Source organism: Mixophyes fleayi, chromosome 4 (assembly GCF_038048845.1).
Source record: "Mixophyes fleayi isolate aMixFle1 chromosome 4, aMixFle1.hap1, whole genome shotgun sequence".
NCBI lineage: Eukaryota > Metazoa > Chordata > Amphibia > Anura > Limnodynastidae > Mixophyes > Mixophyes fleayi.
In genome coordinates this window covers 168,950,469-168,972,064 of record NC_134405.1, presented here as the reverse complement: position 1 = coordinate 168,972,064, position 21,596 = coordinate 168,950,469, and the positions used below count along the sequence as shown (strand labels likewise).

Genomic DNA, 21,596 nt, shown 5'->3' with positions numbered 1-21,596 from the left:
TATCTGCCAATGAAAATAAACAAATCTATATATAAGTTAAAGTTTTATGATGGTGGATTTCCCTTGTGAAGATTTGTAAATATTTTGGCTACACATTGCTAAACTTACAATCTATATATATATATATATATATATATATATATATATATGTATATATATATATATATATATATATATATATATATATATATATATATTGTGCTAGATGTCCTGCAGCTCTTATCCTTTCAGATCATGTTACAGAATACAGAAGATTTGTTTTTTATTCTGCACACAACCATAAGTATAATGCAAAAAGAAGGCTGTCATCTATCATAACTTTCCCTCTGTTTGTCTGGGGATTGTTTTTATTGTAAATATTAACAGAAGAAATGTTAGCCTTGAAACTCTTTGCTTGATAGGAAAACAACCATAGCTGACTATTTTAGGACTTTCTAAGATGAAACTCTGTCTCTGTTCAGCAGAGACTTAAAGGATAATCTGATTCCAAAATTTGAATTTGTATACATCATTTATGAAGATAAAATGCACTTACAACAATTCAGAGATTGAAAGCACCATTTACATCTATTTTGCCTATATGTTCACCTCCTGTTCCTGGGGTTTCCTACGTAATCAGGCTTATGCAAAGAATTTGGCTGTATTAAGCTGAAGGAATCCATAGAAATACAATGTAACATATCACAATCTGCCCACACATGTTACAATCTAGTTGGCCATATTGTATCCTTTAATGAAACACAGCACAGTCCTGACATCATGTGAACAATTAAAAAGTGTTGTAGGGAAGTATACCCAGTAGGGCTTTACCGATCACTCAGGTTATAAAGTACTACAGTTCTTTTTTTTTATTTTATTATTATTATTATTATTATTATGATTATTATTATTATTATTATTATTATTATACAATACACTAGAATAAAAATACATAAAAATACATATGAAAGTCACTCTCTAGCCCAAAAGACTGCAGTCACCTTTTCTCCTGGTTCCTTGAGTCCCAACCACTTGGCACAATTTTCTTCCACCATACACCAGTGTGGTAGAAAATCTGATACAAAGTCCCCAAGCTCTTGAGGGCACGCTTGAAGCCTTTGAGAACAGAGGCTAACCTGAAAGGGAGTGGGAGATCGTTCCACAGCTGGGGAGCAGCCCAGGCAATGTCCTGGAGGTAGGGGTGGGAAGAGGTGATCAATGAGGTAGTGAGGCGGTGATCATTGGCAGAGCAGAGGGGACTCGAAGGAGTATAGGCAGAGATGAGACTGGAGATGTAGGGTGGGGGGATTGATTGAGAGTTTTGAAGGTGAGGAGTTTAAATTTAATTATGTTGGCCACGGGGAGCCAATGCAGCGACTGGCACAGAGGGACAGCAGAGATAGTGTGGCGGGAGAGAAAAATTAAGTGGGCAGCAGCATTCAGGATAGAAAAAAGTGGGGCAAAGTGAGTGTCAGGTAGGCCACAGAGAAGGAGGTTACAGTAATCAAGGCGAGATTGGAAGTGAGTGAATAAGAGTTTTGGAGGCTTCCATGGGGAGAAAAGGCTGTATCTTGGAAAGATTCCGGAATTGAAAGTAACAGGATTTTGACAGGTACAGAATATGAGGTTTGAAGAAGAGGGAGGAGTCAAGGATGACCCCAAGGCATTGTACTTGAGGGACAGAAAGGAGGGTAGTATTAGTAACAGAAAGAGAGAGGGGGGAGGTGAGAGAGCACTGGCAGGGAGGGAGGAGACTATTAGTTCAGTCTTGGAAATATTGAGTTTAAGAAAGCATTGGGGGCATCCAAGATGAGATGGCTGAGAGACAGAGGGTGACACAAGAAATAAGGGAAGGGGAGAGGTCAGGAGATGAAAGATAGATATAGGTATCTTTTGGGTATAAATTTGGAGGCCAAAGCAGCGGATGAGATCACCAAGGGAGGAGATATAAAGAGAGAAGAGAAGGGGGCCAAGCACAGATTCTTGGGGGACTCTGAAAAGTAAAGGAAGGGAAGGGGGACTTGGAGTGTATAGAGACTGAAAAGGAGCGGTTGGTGAGGTAAGAGGAAAACCAGGAAAGGACAGTGTTTCAGAGGCCTATAGATTTGAGAGTTTGCAAAAGGAGCGGAGTGGTCAACAATATCGAAGGCAGCAGGAAGGTCGAAGAAGGAAGAAGAGTCCTATAGATTTAGTGAGGAGAAGGTTATTAGTGACCTTCTTTTCGCTAAATAAGGGGCTGATACAGGGCTATACCATCTCATACCAATACACCTCCTGGCCCCCTGCTAGCTTGACTCCAAGCTGTCTAGCTGACCACAACCTGAGACAAAGGGGACATACTCAGGTTAAATAAGGAGTGAGGCCAGGATGATTAACTGACACTTCCAGTATTAACCCCTTACACACTTTTTCAGCCAGAATTAGCTTCCAGCTGATCAGGGCTACCTGTAGACGGGGAAGGAATACAGCTAAAGTTCTGGAGCCAGGCCACCGTCTGACCATTTTTAAGAGAACATATATACATTAAATACAATCCTGACATAAACATTCAAAAACATTATCGAAAACATTTCCCAGCACAAATATATAAAAGTTTCCCACTATTTGTGCACAGAAGTGCATGTTTAGGTTAGAATTAACATATATATATATATATATATATATATATATATATATATATATATATATATATATATAGATCAACATTGTAGCAATGTTATGGCACTAACTTAAATAGTTACCGAGTGCATCACACTTGCATAGGAAGACATTATAACCACTGAGTAAAGTTACTCTCAAGTAAAGGAACACTGCACTTGCGCTCTGGGGATCTGGGGAACAATAAAAGGACTAGAACAGTACATGTTATAGTCCACATTTTGTGAGAAACAAGGTGCAGGCTGGTTAAGTTGAAATCAACCCCTCATATCATCACACTGAACAACTCGAGAGTATCCTGAATATAGATTGTCAGCAGATGCTCAGATATAAACTAAGCAGGTACACAAGTAGTTAGTCAGATTGTAGCAGGGTTGGTACACAAGTGGGTAGCCAGTAGTAAACTGAATAGTACACCAGCAGGTAGTCAGGCATATGGAGGGTTGACATAATGTCTGATCTCCCTTCACTATATAGACAGTTAGGTCTGGAAATATTTGGACACAATTTTCATAATTTTTTTGCTCTGTCCACCACCACAATAAATTTGAAATTAAACAATGGAGATACAATTAAAGTGCAGTCTTTCAGCTTTTGCTCAAGGTGTTGAACAAAATTATCACATGAAACCATTTTTATGCCTAGTCCCCTATTTTCAGGGGCTCAAATGCAATTGGACATTTTAACATAATCATAAATAAAATGTTTATTTATAATACTTTGTTTCAAATCCTTTGCAGGCAATGTCTGCCTGAAGTCTGGAACCCATGGACATCACCATATGCTGGGTTTCCTCCTTTGTCATGCTTTGCCAGGCATCTACTACAGCTGTCTTCAGTTGTTTGTTAATGCAAATTTCAGTAATTTAAGCCACACAAATGGGTGTACATCCAACTCAGACCCATAGCGTAAATCTTATCTTGAGTGATGAGAAGAAGAGAAGTTATTTAGCTGCTGCCAATAGGTCACAAGTATGTCACTTTCCCATCCTCCACACATGCTTACTGTTCGCAATTAGCTGTAAGGGTCAGAGCCATAACTTAGAAGTCAAGCGTCTGGGGCGAGAAAGAAAAATGCTGCCCCCTAGCCCTCAATTTAACATAAAATATTCCAAAATTGCACCCCCCTTCAGTGTTGCACCCTGGGTGGTCACCCCTGTCGCACAGCCCTAGTTACGGCCCTGGTAAGGGTTTTCTATGTGTAGGCTTGCATATTAGATGCCTAGTAAGGTCAGTGATAGTGGTGTGACTTTTAGAATAATGACCTGGAATGATCTAGAAATGGGTGGAGAACCAGGCATACAGTATACATTTATAGCTAAAGACACCTAACTGCTTTTGTAATGAAAGTCAGTTGCACAGTTCTGTTAAATAGGACACTAAATATATTTTTATTGTGATGTGATACAATATCTATAATTATTATGTCAAAGTAAAATAAGTAAGAAAACTGGTGTTTATCGCTGAGGAAGTTAAAGTATCGTATGAACTCTATGGGGCAAATTCAATTGACCGCATTACTGCCGAAAGTAATGTGACCTGCGCACTATTGCCGTTAATATGGTCATTTTAACCCGGATTTCTTCTTGCGGCTTTCCCGAGCCGAAAGCAAAATCAGAATTGAAATTACCAAATGTACAGTTATAATGCGCACTATTACCGTAGTAATGCTAATAGTGTGCAGGCCGAGTTACTTTCACGAGTAATGCAACCAATTGAATTCCCCCATAGAGATGAGAAAAATATTTTTGTAAATTTTGAGGTTCTACAAATATCAATGTACTGCTGAATCTATTCTCAAAAGCCACCATGAAAATTCCTTTAAAAAGTTGTTTTAATGTTTTTGTTTAATGAATGAGCTAATGTCATAGAAACAATTAAAAAAAAACAACATATTTTTCTATGTTTGAACCGTTAAATAAAGATTGTTGTTATACAATACTAGTTTTCAATTTTCAAATAGCATATTTAATTTTAACACCAATCAAATACATTTGTTATTTTTATCTTAAGGATAATGAGGAAACCAAATTTGTCATTAGAAAAGATGGAGTCATTTCAAATGGTGGCATTACATTCCAAAAGTACTACGAATCAGGTAATAAACATAATAATAATGAAGACAATGCAAAACATTAATTTTTATCAAATATTATATCAAATAAACATTGCTGTAAATATTTTCCTTTCAGATGCAGTACAGATTAAATGCATAAACAACATTATTCATATGACGGTAAAGAATGGTTTAGAAATGTTGTTATCAATGCAGCCAACAATGCAAATGTATATCTCCGTTCCAGACACTGGATTTAAAAACACAAGAGGTAAGAATATATTATTATATGCAATGGTATAATGGGCTACAACCATTGCAGAAGACATTACCACAAATCTGCTATTGTATTCTACTGGCATGAGGCTCATAACTTTCCATACATGATGACGAGCTCATTGATAGTTTATCTATTTGTTCTGCAATAGAGGTATAACATTCATAAGAATATACAAGTGTGTTAGTGAATATTAATATCACAATCTTGCTACTTATAGTTTATACACCAGGCAACCTAGGTTGCTTACATAACAGAGCAGCACTGTTTAATAGGCTGCATACACATGTTTTTTTTTATTATTTTCATTCATGTTTCTCCTTTTACTTTTGTCTACTGGAGATTTAGCAAACATACATTGTGTGGTGTGGGATAGAGCACCCTGTTTATGTGGTTTATGTGTTTATGTGACCAACAATGCCTACGGTAGCAATAATAATAAGGCCTTGTATAACAATTCATGGAAATTTTACATAATGATGTTAACTGGTCACAAGCCAGTGAGTGAGACACTTAAGAAAGTGGTCTCTCTAAATATATATTATTAATATTATTTTAATAAATAAAATAAAGTAAAAAAACATACATTTGATTGTTGCCCAATGAAGTAACATAGATCATTTTTAACCTTGCCCTGGTTTCTGGCTATCCAATTTACTTCCCTCTGAGGTTCTGTCTATAATACATAACAGTAGACTGCATGTCTTGAATGCATGTAGATGAGCAGCAATTTAGGCTACCATTGAGTAATACTTAATAATGCTGTAACCCCCTGGGGAAGTGTGTTCCCGGGGTGTAACTAGTTGATTGAGTTTTAAATTACTGTTGGTATTTTCAGTACCTCCATTGAAGAGCTCACAGTAGGTCGTTAGCTTCACCAATTCAAATTGGTTAATTTAGCACAACTCCTGCCTATTGTGATCAGTACAGATAAACAATGCAAGTATGAAATAGTATAAGACAAATTGGCATGTTTACTTTAGTACAATTAAAAAAGAGTTATAGGTCTTTATAAAAGTCACTGTAATAGAATAAAGGTATAGATGCATGAGGTAGTATAGATAATAAAGACCATAACAATATCACCATGTAAATCACAGATTAGTAATGCAGAATAACATTAAAGGTTAATCTAATCAGCTCTTTAGTATAATACAGTGGTTCCCAAACTGTGCGCCTGGGCTCCCTTGGAGATCTCACAGGGGTGCTCGGCCAGGACCAGTGGTAAGCAAGGCGGGGGACTAATTAGTAATTATTTTGGCTTAGGGGTGCCTTGAAAAAGTTTGGAATCCACTGGTATAATAAAAAGAATGTTAACATCTCTATTAGAAAGGATCATTGTAATGACCTAAGTCTTGGGAGATTAGAGAAATGCACAGCTATACCAGTGGAAATTACTGTACAGCAGTGGTCAGGGAACAGGGGTAAATTACCCCACATGGGGTAAAAATGAAATTCCTGGGGGTAATGCTGCTGTTTCACATGCTGTAAGTTGGATTGTAGACCCCTTTATATGTTAAATTGCTGTTGTACCAGAAGAGCATTAAGGGTTGGCAGAGGCACTTCTTGAGCTTTGATGCAATAATGAAGCACGTATTGGATTTGAAAACAAAGCAGATCTGTCATATTTTTGGATGTCAATGGTAAGTATAAGGGGAAGTGGATGCGGTCGCACCAATTATGTGGAGTGAGAAATACCCTCTAAAATCATTCAATTTATATTAATCTCAGATGTCTGGTTCGTAATTAGACAAGGGGTGCATCATAGCCCATAGTCAGTAATTAAAGATAACAAAGAGACAGAAAAAGAAGGGTTTTGATATGATGCACTGTTCACATCCACATTGTGGGGTAAGGATTATGTGAAAGTATAAAATTGTTAAAACATAACTTTTATTAATTTTTATATAAGATTGCAGCGAAATATAAATGAAAAATATGATGAATAAAAACCAAATGATTAAAATAAAATGATTGTCCCTTGAATCGTCTCAAAAATGCATCATATCTGCGGGTAAAGAAATTATTCCCTGCAAGTATATATAGAGTAGCTTTATCCTTAGGTCAGATTCCGTTTGAGTCTCTAGGTTTCAGAGCCTCATATTCTACAGGAAAAGAGTTATCCCTGCTTGTATAGTATGAGTTGCTAAACACCTCTTTAGAGTCTGAAATATTAGTTCGGGGTATTCTAAATCCCGCCTCAAAGGATATTATAGTCAAAACAGCCTTTATTGTATGAATAAAGCTGCAATCTGTATTATGATAAATAAATATTACAATAATCATGAAGCCAGAGGAGACTGCCAAATCAGTCCACTATCCTCCGCAATTAGACTAATATGATTATTCCTCAAATCATCCCCATAAATCACATTAAATGTTTAATGCACTATACTCGAAAAGCGGACGAATACAAAGAGATCTTATTTGCAACAATCACACCAATTACCTAATGCACTATATTCAAAGAACAGGCGAGTATAAAGAAATAATGTTGTAATATCAGTGTATTGTCCCTGTATTAAGTATTGATCAAGATCTTATTCAGTATTACCCCGTAAATTAACTGTTAGGCTTTTTATCCCGTAAATCATGTCACTAAGGGGTCTATTTATGACCCTTCGTTTTTTTCAGTTGAAACTTTTCAATCCTTATCTCCTAGATAAGGATTGAAAAGTAACGGCTATGTATTAAAAAAAATCTCAGGGACAGCAGTGCCGATAACCTGCTGTCCCTGAGAAGTGACTCACCAGTGTATCGCAGTCTTATCTCCTTCCTGAGAGCTGCGGTGATCTTCTCTTCTGCGTGTTTTGTTTACTGCCCATGCGCAGACTTAATTGATAAAACAATCACTACACATTTCAGTGGTTAACGGCAAAGTGCACTCAAAAACAAATGAGACAGGACTCACATTATTTAATTGATAAAAAACAATATTTATGGTTAATTAAATGTAATGTTAAAGGTAAGAAAACTTTCACTTATGAAAATGTACGCCAACTTCAGATAGCGCCAGCTTCAGATAGCGCCAACTTCAGATGCCGTACATTTTCATAAATGAAATGAAAAAGATTTCAATTGGCAGACTTTGATACATAGCGGTACTGAGCGCTCCCTATACATTGTTATGGGGAGCACTCAGATAAACGCTAATAGGTGCAAAGCAGCAGATATCTCCGATATCTGCTGCGATGATAGCTTCATACATAATGATTTTACCGGTAAAGCCCCGAAAACGTTGTTTTCGGGACTTTACAAGGGGGGAATAGTTTGATAAATAGGCCCCATAGTGATTATAATATTATGTCTGTGTAACAAAATATGCTATCAATGCGGTCTGTCTCATTCAATTTTCTGGGGCAGACCGTTAGTACATATTGTAATTTTATAGTGATTATGATGTTAATGTTATGCCTATATAGCAAAATATGCTATCAGTACGGTCTGTCTCATTCAGTTTTCTGAGACAGATCGTGAGCGCATATTGTAATTTAGTACTTGTATAACGGAGCAGATCAAACAGATCAGTGCAGTCTGCCTCATTCAGTTCCCTATGACAGATCCTAGGCACAAATTATAATTTTATACTCGTTTAGTGGGACACACTATCAATGCGATCTATCTCATTCAATTACATGACACAGATCGTGAGCATGAATAAACTGTCCCAGTCTTTAGAAGTACCATAGATTCTATTGAAAATCTGATCCCTAGTATCAGTGAATAGATAGTTAGAAATATGATGCATTGCGGATATTAGACATGATGCCACTCTGATCGGTGGTAGAGACTAGTAATTCTGACTAAAAAGGATTAGAGCTACTACCTAATATAATTTGGACATTTTGAGAGACAATCAGTGAAACCGACGCGCGTTTCGCTGATATAGCTTTTTTCACGGCTCATATACTTGCAGGGAATAATTTCTTTACCCGCAGATATGATGCATTTTTGAGACGATTCAAGGGACAATCATTTTATTTTAATCATTTGGTTTTTATTCATCATATTTTTCATTTATATTTCGCTGCAATCTTATATAAAAAATTAATAAAGGTTATGTTTTAACATTTTGATACTTTCACATAATCCTTACTCCACAATGTGGATGTGAACAGTGCATCATATTTAAACCCTTCTTTTTCTGTCTCTTTGTTATCTTTAATATTTTTGGATGTGAACAGCTGCAAAGGCATTCAAAATAACACATGGGGAGGCAGTCAAAATGTTGCTTCCTTTTGCAACAAGCTACCTTTGCGAACAAGGATTTTCCACTCTAACGAACATGAAAACAAAGCAGAGAAATCGATTGGACGCTGAAGACTGTATCCAAATTGCTCTGACATCAAAATGCCCCAATATTGATCCTCTCGTATCAAAAATGAAGCAACATTATTTCTCCAAATCCTGAAGTTTTGAAGTTGAAGCATTTAAAGAAATTTTTACTAGATTCAATAAAATTTTGAATTCCAATAATTAATAATATAGGATTTCCTTTTTTCAGTTCAAGAGGGTAACGTCGGCGTATCTAAATATATTTTGGGGTAAAAGGCAAAAAAGTTCCCTGACCCCTGCTGTACAGGTATTGAAAAAAACTAACACTTTTTTTCTATTCTATTTCTCTTCCAAGGACTTTGTGGTTCTTTCAATTATATAGCAGAGGACGACTTTATGTCCAATCAAAATATACCGGAGTCTTCACCAGAAGCGTTTTCTCGGTCCTGGGCAATGTCAGCTTGCCCTCATCTAGATCCACCAACTTGTATGAACCTGGATTATGGTAATCATGAACTAAATATGATAATCACCTTATGCTGCTAGATCTCGTTAATTTAGTTTTTTTAGTTAATGTTTTCATTAAGTCAGAACATGCATTATTATATAATGTAGGTCACCTGATAATTATGCAGCCACTACAGGATGACACAATGGTTCCCATATATTCCTAATTGGTAGTAACAGCCAAATCCCTGTTTTAAAAATTGGTTCTTGAAAATTAATCTCACTATAAATGCCCCTATTTTTAAAGATTGATCAATTTCCCAGTACAGTTTCTATTATTTTATATACTGGATGCAAATTCACTAACTATTCTCATTCTCTGTACTTACATGTTAAGATGTATTTGAAAGGAGTATGTAAAATACAAAAAGATATTTTAGACCTATACTGAAAGCATGCGATGATGGGATTTAAAAAACACCAAAGTTAATCAAGGCAGCGCCTTTTGTTAATTTTCTGTCTGCAACCTGACCAGCACCTTAGTATGCCTGGAAATTATATAAAAATGTTGACAATGGATAGGGTACAGTTTTGCGCATCAGCCTTGAATACCAAAAATATATGTTTTCCACAACTGATTGTAATTAGCTTAACTTTCCTGAAAGAAGACTAAAGAAAGGCATAGATTAACATAGCATGGTACAATATCACTGCAATAGGGAAGTGCCTGAACCCCCCCACCACAATAAATATTTTAAACGTGTAAGTTTAAGTAGCAATAAAATTTGAAATTATAATGAGAAAATAGGCATAATTAAAAAAAATTAAATCAAAACTATTCAAAGTGAAATTAAACAGAATTTGATATGTGTACACTAGCTTTGCTCTCTATCAAATAACAATTTTGCATACAGAGCAGCATGTAATGAAAGAAAAGCTATTAATATGCTAAGAGCAGGAGTACACTTTATATTGCTCTTATAGGGAATCGACTATTTTTTAATACTGCCTCAATCAATTAATACTTTAATGTGAGCCCTCCCTAAACCATAGTCATTATCAGTAGCCACTGGCACAAGAGGAGGAGCTCAGGCGCTTCACCCTCAGCATTTTGTGTTTTTTGATGTGCAACCAATGTTTCATGGTTGAGCTGCAGTGGCATATTCTCTGTGACACTCTGTAGCTCAGTCTTTCTCATCCCGGCTCTGCACATGCAGGTGTGATACATTATGAAACAAGTGTAGAACAGATGAGGTGGGTGAAGTAGTGCACAACTGATGAAAAGAATGGGCATCAAGTCCTCTTTCCAAATAATTGTGCATTTATTTACAAAATCACTTTACATAGTATCTAGAAGGACACGATATCTCTCCACTGTTTTTTATTTCACTTGACTTTACACGTCCAATATGTAGAGTGTCTGAACTTTACATCTATCAATGAGTCACATTCACTTCTAATGAACAATTTTTATTTATCATCCTACTGTTTCTCAGGCTTAATGGGTGATACTATGTTCACTTGTCACAAAAGCTGATACTGGCCTGCTGTTTAATGTGTACACTCCACTTATCTTATTCTGCTTGGTGGGGTGCTGGCCGTTGGGTAACAGCCAGCAGCCCATTGACTAGAATCTCACATTTATTTCTCTTAGCCAGATCTTCTAACGTCAAATGTGGCCTCTCCTAGCATGCCTCCACGTTCTCGATATCTGACTCTCTTACATGAATCTTTCCTAGCATGCACCCACACTTTTGGCATCCGATTCTCACTTAGATTTGCTCAGCTGTGCTCCTTTCTGTCCTGTCGTAGCAGGCATACTCTCTGCCATTTCTCTGCATCTCTATATTAGTCTATGAAATCTTATATGTTCATCACTCTATCTGTTGCACTTCTCTCTCAAACTCTTTTTCTCAGAGCATTAAGATCTCTTGGTCCCACATCCCTCATTCCTCGCTCTGTTGTGCCACTCTTTTAACTCCGACCTCGAACTGCTCCGCCCACATGGGCATTAAACACATGCCCATTCCATCTGGGTCAATACAAACAGAAATTGAGCACCTAATGTGGAGCCTGCTTGGAAAAGCTCCAATCAGGTGCCACATTAGGAGACACAGGTGAGAACCTAACTGTAAATGAGGTCCTATACTGGGGCGGGCTGGTAACATGCAGCCCAAGGGGTGCACCGCCTGTCAAGTGATGCGGCCGCCTGGTTATATATGGGTAATATTGCAGCCAGGGGGAGGGGGGGGGGGGCGGCTGGCCCTAACAGGGGTTAGACTGAGTGGCCCGGGATGCCGATGGCCCCCTGCCTTCCGGCCCAGCCCGCCCCCGGTCCTTTATGTAAAAAAGAAGTATATATAACCCTGACTATGAATTTGGAGATATGCAAGTAATTAAACATGTCTTTACAAGCCTTTAATGCCTATAAGAATGTTTATGTTATTTTAATTTCAGCTTCAGCCATATATATAATTAAAATTTTTCAATGTTTCAGCATATTATAATTGTTTAGCAAATACATTTTATATTTTCATCTGAGAATTTGAACATGAAATACCAATGATATTATATCCTTGTAGAAAGGTTTGCTGAACAGCATTGTTCACAGCTTAAAGATCCCATTGGACCCTTTGCGACGTGTCATTTTGATGTGGATTACAGAACATACTATGAGGTACAGTATTTTAATAACATGTAGAAAACTTTAGGATTTTCATGGTTTTTTTATCAGGGCAAATTTGATTTCTTTATTTCCATTCACTATTCTGCTCAGTAATTAGTTCTGTTATTCAGTGGATATTCATGTCTTTAAAATATTAAATACAAATGTGTCTAATAATCAAAAAGTACTTGTTAATAATGGAACTATTTGACTTACCTTTTCTATTCTGTCTCCAAATCCCAGTAAACTACTAGAATTCATATTTACTTTTAGTAGTCAAAAACTACAAGTAGCAAAGGGAGGAGAAATATTACAAATAATATTAACAATATACAAATGTAAAATTAAGCATGGCTTAAATTACTGTCATGATATGTAGGAAGTAAATTGTAGGTTTGAGCTCTTTTATGAGTGTAACTATACAAAATATATAAAATGATAAGAAAGAAAATAAGTACATTGAGTACTTTGTAGCAAAGTAATATAATGTGGCATTATAGGGGTTTAACCACTTGCAAAAGCAACTTCTAGATATAGATGCAATTTATTTTTTTGTCTCATTCAAACTCATTATCCAGAAAATAGAAATAAAAGGAAATAATTGCTGCTGTTTGAGCATATCATACATGCAGAAAAGAGCACCAAGCACTTCCTGAACTACAGTCATTGTGATATGCTTTGTAAAGATGTTTATGAGTCAGACAATGCTATCTCGGGTGATATGTCCATTTCAGTTCTATCTTCTGTGTGTTAGTAACCTATCAATAAAATGTTAGTGTTGTTGAATTTTTATTGTCCTTTTGTCTTATACTGCAGAGATGCGTAAGTGCAACTTGTAAGAGTAAAGACATTTATGCCGGCTTGTGCACTGCATTAGAGAATTATGCAATGGCTTGTGCAGAAAATGGAATATTGCTGAACAACTGGAGAGATGACATATGCAGTAAGTTCTGTCTTTTGCAACTTATTGTAATGTAACTAAAAACCAAATTAGCATAAAAGTGCTTGGGCCCAAAATGATTGCCCAGTCCAATCAAAATATCAACTGCTCAGAAGGATCTTTGTTCAGACCAAGTGGTAAATCCTGGCCAATTTGATAATCAATTCACCTAAATAGTAAATATTGTGCAATTTCTGTGCCAGTTTTGCCCACTCAATAAATTATCAGAGCTATCCAGTATAACCATGCAAATTGACCCCCAATCCTTTAATTCTGTGACTAGTATTTTAACAAATGGGCCATCCATGCAGCTTAGGATTCATCACGTGAACATGCAGAGACATTTGAAGCTGGCCATTTTGACATATGGTAATTGCTTTTTCCACTGTTTAACCCAAGTTGGTTGATATGTTTACTGAACTCTTCTGTATTTCCCATCCCAGAAAGAGAAAGGTGACAAAGAAAAGATAACATTCCATAGTGCTTGTGTCAATGACATCTCATAATAATAATTCATTTCATATAGCTTCTTCAGTCATTGTTGCCAAGTCTCAGGTGGGGGGTGGCACCCAGTAGGACAGCTCTAGCTTCATATGTTGGCACTGCATAATCCCAGGAGAGGTATTGAGGCTGCATTCAGGAAAATTAAAATACATTTAATTAATTAAAAATAAAAATACTGCTGTTCTATCATGTGCATTACAGAACAGGATGGGCACAAGATATGCTGTAATAATAGTCAATAGGAAGACAGCAAGATATGCACACAAATAACATTAAATAAAAGATAAATAGCAGAAGAAATCATATGAATGAATGACAGTACCATAATAGCACAGCAAAATGGTTCTATCAATGGACACTGGGCTTAAAACAACCCATGGCATGGTTGTGGTCACTCTTGAAACAGAAATATCTATATACAAAGAAAAAACATTCATAAAATAGATAATATTGTAGATTTTACATACATTTCTATTGTGATATTTCTATACACTAGATTTGGTTTTACGTATAGAACCTGATACTATATTGACATGTGTAAGCATTGTTCCCTCAAGCTTGAGAACTACTTGCTACACACTCTAGTATGAGGCCCTTTGCACCCCACTCCCAACATTGTTTCCAAGAGGAAGACTGGCTTTGTTGGACCTGTCTATATAGGATAGACTGGAGACGCTCCCACCCTTCCTAATTGCTGATCTTGTTGATGACATCACCACATATACCACATATTGCATCTTAAAAAAATATTTAATTTTCTCAGTATAGTCAGTTATTTAAATAAATAAATGTAATTGTGCACCTGATAGCTGGAGAGGAGAAAAAAAATTACACCCTAATGTACTAAAAAATAGTGAAACATGAGACAATGTTAAGTGTAAATATAACTTATTCCCCCCGCCTACAAGACTTCTCTCATGCTGCTACCAACTTATGGAATTCCCTACCACGTCTGATCAGACTCTCCCACAGATTTCAAATCTATAAATGATCTCTGAAAACCTATCTTTATTAGAGCTTACCCTTCATCCATCTATACTACCCACACTAAAGCACCTTCACAACGATCCAAATCACCACTCTGAAGTACACTCATTCCTCCTTTTTCAGCTGTGCCCTCTTCCCATTAGATTGTAAGTTTTCTCATGAGCAAAGCCCTTATTAGGCTTTGTTTTCATGTCTATTTTATGTACGTCCTGTTTTCTCCACTGTCTGGCATTGAGGAAGAATGTGGTGTCTTATAAATGAATAATAATAATAATAATAATAATAATATTAAAAATAATAGCTTTAGCCAAAAATAAATTAGATTTCTGTTCACTATTTAGTCTATATTTTCAAGAAGCTACCGCTTTCACATAATTTTGGGAGTTTGGTAAATATTTTTTGTTAACTGTCATGGTTGGTAAATGTAAGTTACATAAAAGCCAATCATTAACTGATTGATATAAATCTGAATCATTTGTTGCTAACAAGTTGGTTATTTTGTTAAGTCATTGCCATAATGCAACCAGCATTTATAACTTTAAATTAAATTCAGGTACATTTTTGCACCATAAATACATCTTGTTAGTAACATACCAGGCAAAGCAGTGGAGAAAAGAAGTACAATTACAGAACAGAAACATATTTATATATTAAACTCTTGGACTTGCACTTGAATTACTTTATAAGCGCAGCTACCTATATTGTTTCATTTCGAAACAACCAACGCAAACAGTGTAATGCTATATCAACATTATATCAACATTATAGCATTTTATTCCATGTTGTAGACATGCACCTAAGCATTTGTAGTGTGTTTTACCAATGGTCCATAATTGTTAATTTTTAACAGAATATTTATATCCACATTCATTTTTGTTTTAATAGAGTTGTTATAGCAATGATAATGTCATGAGTGATTTCCTGCTATATGACATATATTTAGATAAGAAGTAATGATCATCTTGAAAGAATGGTGTGAACATTCCTTACATCAGTATTTATAATGTATGTTTATTTGTGATTTCACAGAAAAAGAATGCAAGAAGAATCAGATCCTCCAACACAACTATGTGTCTTGCTTCCATACTTGCTATCCACGTTCTCTGCCTGAACAAACTTGTGTGAAGGAAGTTTTTATGGTTGAAGAGTGTGGCTGCCCAGAAGGACAATATCTGAATAATGAAGACATTTGTGTCTTCCAGGCAGACTGTGATTGCTACCTTGGTACTGATGTAGTACCAGCTCATACGAAATTTGAAGTAGATGGTAATATGTGGTAAGAAGATTCCTTAAAAAAAGTTTATTAGCTTGTTTTTGTTTTTTTTAACTTTTTTAACTTTGTTAGGGGACACTCAGTATCAATGAAACCATTTATACAATTATGTTTGATTAATAGAGACCTACGTGAGACTTAAATAACTACTTGCATCAACTTTAATTTCAGTGAATGCTTTGAAGGAAGTATCTTCTGCATGCCTGGTGGGAATGAAGAAACACGTAAGTACTTTGTTTCTATACAATATATGAAATATTTCTTTAATAGGTAGCATAAACACATACCTTAAACAAAACAGTAAAGAGACAACATGTTACTTAATTTATCTAAACAATTAGATTATTAAATAGCTGGAACAAATTAAACCATCGTGCGCCATCTCAGAAGGGCATTTGCATGATACAGCTCATCTACATGCGCACCATTGAGCTTATTTTTAAAGATCTGCACAAACTGCTCACCTGTGCATGGCTATGTCTTAATTGAGCAAGTTTATGATCTGTGAATATGATCATTACAGTTGATGGTGGCACTGAAAAGCATATGTGAAATGACACATGTACATGGAAAAATTAATGATTCCTTTCTTTGTCCCCTTATACCGCTCATATGAACTTTATTTACATATTATATAACTTCAGAAGGGTCAGATGCAATTGTTCCTTCTTTGTTGAAATGAAAAATATCAGAGAGTCAGAGCTCTCAGATCCATGAGGGAACACAGGTTTGAGGACTGGAAGTATATATGTAGATATATATTAGTGTTAATATAGGTACTTGTTAATCATACAAGTGACACTATATAAATTCAAAACACACTCTACTTCCAAATGTTCTAAATCTCCCACTTAACGTGAACCGCGTTTCAGACCCATTAAACCATACACTATATTAATATCCCCACCAATCCCACATTACAATAATAGCCCCCACACTTAATAAAGATCTACAACATAACAATAATACCTCCCAATCAGCTACCACATAACATTGATTTCCACCCCACATCATTTTTACATCACCCCCTCACATAATATGAATCTCTGCAAGACAATTATCTATGCTCCAATTCTGATGGAGGTATACACATGTACAGAGCTGAGGGGTGGAGAACACAGGACAGTGTAAGGGAAGTTGGATGGTAGGGTGGAGAGGAGAGAACATGACAGAGAGACAGGAGGGGAAGGTCAGCTTACCGGTGGCTGGTTGTGGGGGAGGCTTTTTCTGGCCTAAATGTTAATACTGAGCTACCAGGGCTTTGGGTGTCCCATTCAGTCTGGGACCCCATTTAGATTTAGTGAGGGCTTCAGTGTGATATTTTATAAATTACAGGACGTGGAAGGTGAACAGCAGATTGGTCCCATCAGGCCTAGATGGGAACCTAAATCAACTAACATGCAATTCAGCCCTGCTTTCAGCCCTCATTGATCAATTTTCTATATATTGGGGCTCATTTATCAACATTGCGCTAAACCATAACAACCAAACTTGCTTTCATTATCAAACTTGTACTAACCTCTACTAAACAGATAAAAATGCAATTGTTTTGGTTCAATGGAATTTTGCATCTAGATAGAATGTTAGTAAATGAGCTCTACTGTCTCACACAGAAAAACATGTATATTTGGAAATAAGGCATGTAGGCCATTATTTAGTTGCATCTATTTTGAAGTGTTGAGAATTCATCCTCATTCTTCCAGGTTTGCCTTATCACATATTTCTCTGTCAACTAAGAACACAATTTTTGCCATGCCAATGCATATGCAATGCCACAAAAATAGACAAACGGTCCACAAATACAGTTTCTGAATGCTGCAGCTACATTTGCATGGCTTTGTGCTTTGCCAATAGTTCTTAATATACTCCCGATGACTACAATATTAATGAAGATAATTAAGGATTTTTGATTTCACAATATTTTTATATAGTTACATTACAGAATACTTTTTGAGAATATAACTTTTTATTTAATATCATACACTAAAAAGAAAATTGTCTCTCTAAAATGTGTCTTCATATAAAAAAAAATAATTAAATACTGAAAGAAGTTGTCCATATTTACCTCAATTTAATGGTTTATATTTGTTTTCAGAACTGTGCCCAGGTGGTGCAGAATTTGTAAACTGCAACTATCCGAACACCCAAAGACGAGTTGACTTAGATTGTAGTACTAAATACTTGCCAATCATGCAGGTAAGATCAATACTTGTATGCTGCTAGGAAAATATGAGTCTGTGCTTTATCCTTTGTTGTTTTTTTAAACCAACACTAAAGCAAGATATTTTATTTCAGATAATCATTTTAATTTATTTTTATATTAGTAAATATCATGAATATAACATGCATATAATAATAGTTTTTTTTATATTATTAGGTTAATTATTGTAGGTCAAATTATTTTTAAGATATAAGCAAAATCTCCTTTTAAGCAAAACCCTTTTTTTTTCTCCAATATCTCATGGTTAAGATTGAAAACAATTCTTCCAGCCGACCTCCCTCCCACCCAATACTAGATGCCAAGCTGCTGGGGCACCCTGTTAAAATAAAAGGATAAGCAGTGATTGTCTCCTGTTAGAAAGCTTCAGCTCACCCAAAGCATTCAACAGGCTAGATTGGGAGGTGCATTTTGAATTTAATTGAATAGCAATATGGCTCCTGTCTGGTGCCATATACAGTACACACTTCTTGTCTATAGAATCGCACCTGTCACACACCAGGCTCTCAGGATCTGTCACTTGCCTCTTTCCTGCTTTTCCAAGTTGTCTCTGCGGTCCACAGGCTCTGCTGGTTTCAGGCCTCTCTCTGTAAGATGCTGTCCAATCTGTCTCCACTCTAGAGATACCTCCAGAATCGTTTACATTCAGGTGATAACAGCCTCCATTTCATATTCCCTTCAAACCCAGTCCATGGGAGCTGTCATTGGATATAGTCACCTGATCCATCTCAGCAACTCAGAGTGCTGCTTCTGCCCAGCTGATTGCAGTCTCAAGTCAGGAATCAACAACCATTATAAAAGGACTCCTGGAGCCCTTACCTTACCTGTTGCCAGTGCAACAGTGTATTTCAGATGCCAACCAGGTTCCCAGCAGTTTGCAGTCTTGCTATCTATCTCGCTACAATCTTGCTATTTATCCAGCTCTGACAGTGCAGTCTGCATTCTGGCTCCAGTCTGATTCCAGCAATCTGGTTCCATCTACTCTGGTATTCCAGTCACAGCACTCCGGTTCCATTCCGGATACAGCAATCCTCTTACAGCATTCTGGTCACAGCATTCCGGTTCCATTCCGGTTACAGCAATCCTCTTCCAGAATTCTGGTTACAGCATTCCTGTTTCAGTCTGGTTACAGCAATCCTCTTTCAGTATTCCGGTTACAGCATTCCGATCACAGTATTCCCGGTTCCATTCCGGTTACAGCAATCCTCTTCCAGGATTCCGGTTACAGCATTCCGTTTACAGTCCGGTCCAGTATTCCAGTTCCAGTCCGGACCAGGAATCCAGTTACTGTTTGCCCTCCCCTTCTAGTATAATCACCATCTGCACCAGTCCATTCACTACATGCAGAGGAACATTATCAGGCCACCCAGCTTTGTCCACGTAGTCATCAATACAGCTTCGGAGACACAGCCTAGCCTGGGTACAGACAGATCGTCAGCCATGACAGTTTGCACTGGCCTAATGAATCCTGCTGGTGATCTGCTCCAAAAAGCGGGCTCAATGCAAAACCTGGTGAATCGGCGTGAGCTAGGAAAACAGTGCAGTGCTTCAAGAATTGTCCTCCCGCCTGGATAGCATTCAAATTTCTCTCAGTTCAGATGACTCTTATGACGCGGCCACATCAAGTGTCATGTGATGCGGCCGCCTGTGTCCCCCCCGGGCTGATACCTCTAAGCCCGCGCCTGCACAGCAGGCTTCCATCAGATGTTTGACAAGCCTGGCAGAACCACATCAGCATCCTTAGAAATTCTTCACTTTCAACAAGGCCCTCGTCCTGTGGGCCAATACCTGGTTCAGTTACAAATATTAGCTTTTCAGTTGAAGTGGAATAATGAGGCCCTGATTGCAGCCTTCTGGAGTGGCTTGTCCGATAAAATTAAGGATGAGCTATCTACTCATGATCTGCCTGCTACACTTGATGAACTAAGTTCGCTGTGTACTAAGCCGCATTACCAACATTGGTCCCGGCAGTCCTCACCACCAAATGATGAGCCCATGCAGATGAACCGCTGTTGTTAAACCAAAGAGAAGTGTCAGTGACGCCAACTGGCGAACTTATGCCTTTACTGTGCAGCTCCAGGACACTTACTTGATTCCTGCCCCAAGCGTCTAGGAAACTCCAGCTCCTAAACGGTGATGGAGAAGCTAGGTTTGGAGTAGCCAATTCTTCTCCACAAAAATCTGATTGTGTACTAACAATCACTCTTGAACACGCTCAATGAACCTAGAACCTCTCAGCTCTTCTTTATTCTGGTGCTGCTGGAAACTTCATTACTGCCACAGTGGTTCAAGAGTTGCGGTTACCTCAACCTTTGTACTTCATGACAGTGGATAGAAGTCGCATCTCAAATATTATTATCACCCACCAGACTCATCCTCTGAGGATTGGAGTGAAGGTTCTGCACACAAAGCTTCACATTCCTTAAGTCCTAGGTTTACCTTGGCTCCGCTTACATAACCCCCAGATTGATTGAATTACGTCTCAGATTACATCCTGGGGTATATCTTGTAAGGACTCCTGCCCCCAGCGTGCCATACCTCTTCGGACCACAGTCTCCTCTGGTCAAGACCTTCCACCATTACCTTACACAAACATCTCCGATGTCTTCAGTAAAGCTGGTGCTGACTCCTCACCACCACATAAAGAGTGTGATTGTCCAATCAATTTGATGCCAGGGAAGACACCACCTAGGGGGTGTACCTACCCGTGCTCTGTCCCTGAGACTAAATCAATGTCTGAATACATCCAGAAAAACCTTAAGAAGGGGTATATCCATCCATAATTCTCACCTGCTTGACCAGGTTTCTTTTTCGTGAAGAAAAAAGATGGTGGTCTCAGCCCCTAATTTGACTATAGAGGTTTGAACGATATTACCATCAAAAATAATTTTCCTTTGCCCCTAATAACAGAATTGTTTAATGGTATCAGAGGAGCCACCATCTTCACCAAATCAGATTTAAGAGGGGCTTACAATTTAATTCGAATTTGTGCAGGGGACGAATGGACGACCGCTTTTAACACTCGTGATGGGCACTTTGAGTATTTAGTCATGCCATTCGGATTGAGTAATACCCCAACGGTATTTCAGCATTATGTCAATTAAATTTTTCATGACCTCCTCTACAAAACAGTTGTTGTCTACCTGGACGACATCCTTATTTTCTCCAATAATCTGGAATCACATCGTGCCCATGTCAAGGAGGTTCTTTCACGACTCCATACCAATCAGCTCTTTTGTAAATTGGAGATATGCACCTTTGAAGTTCCATCCATCTCCTTCGTAGGTTATATTATTTATGGTACTGACTTACAGATGG

At 37.4% G+C, this 21,596-nt stretch overlaps 1 protein-coding gene across 1 annotated transcript in view; it reads left to right on the top strand.

Moving 5' to 3' along the window:
- Positions 1–21,596, top strand: part of LOC142149569 (mucin-19-like) — a 105,568-nt gene that overhangs the window by 53,067 nt on the left and 30,905 nt on the right. The window contains exons 17-24 of the mRNA XM_075204895.1: positions 4,650–4,734; positions 4,829–4,963; positions 9,600–9,749; positions 12,274–12,368; positions 13,173–13,299; positions 15,817–16,063; positions 16,232–16,284; positions 18,156–18,256. Coding sequence (XP_075060996.1) covers positions 4,650–4,734; positions 4,829–4,963; positions 9,600–9,749; positions 12,274–12,368; positions 13,173–13,299; positions 15,817–16,063; positions 16,232–16,284; positions 18,156–18,256 — 993 coding nt within the window. The remainder of the gene's footprint in view (positions 1–4,649; positions 4,735–4,828; positions 4,964–9,599; positions 9,750–12,273; positions 12,369–13,172; positions 13,300–15,816; positions 16,064–16,231; positions 16,285–18,155; positions 18,257–21,596) is intronic.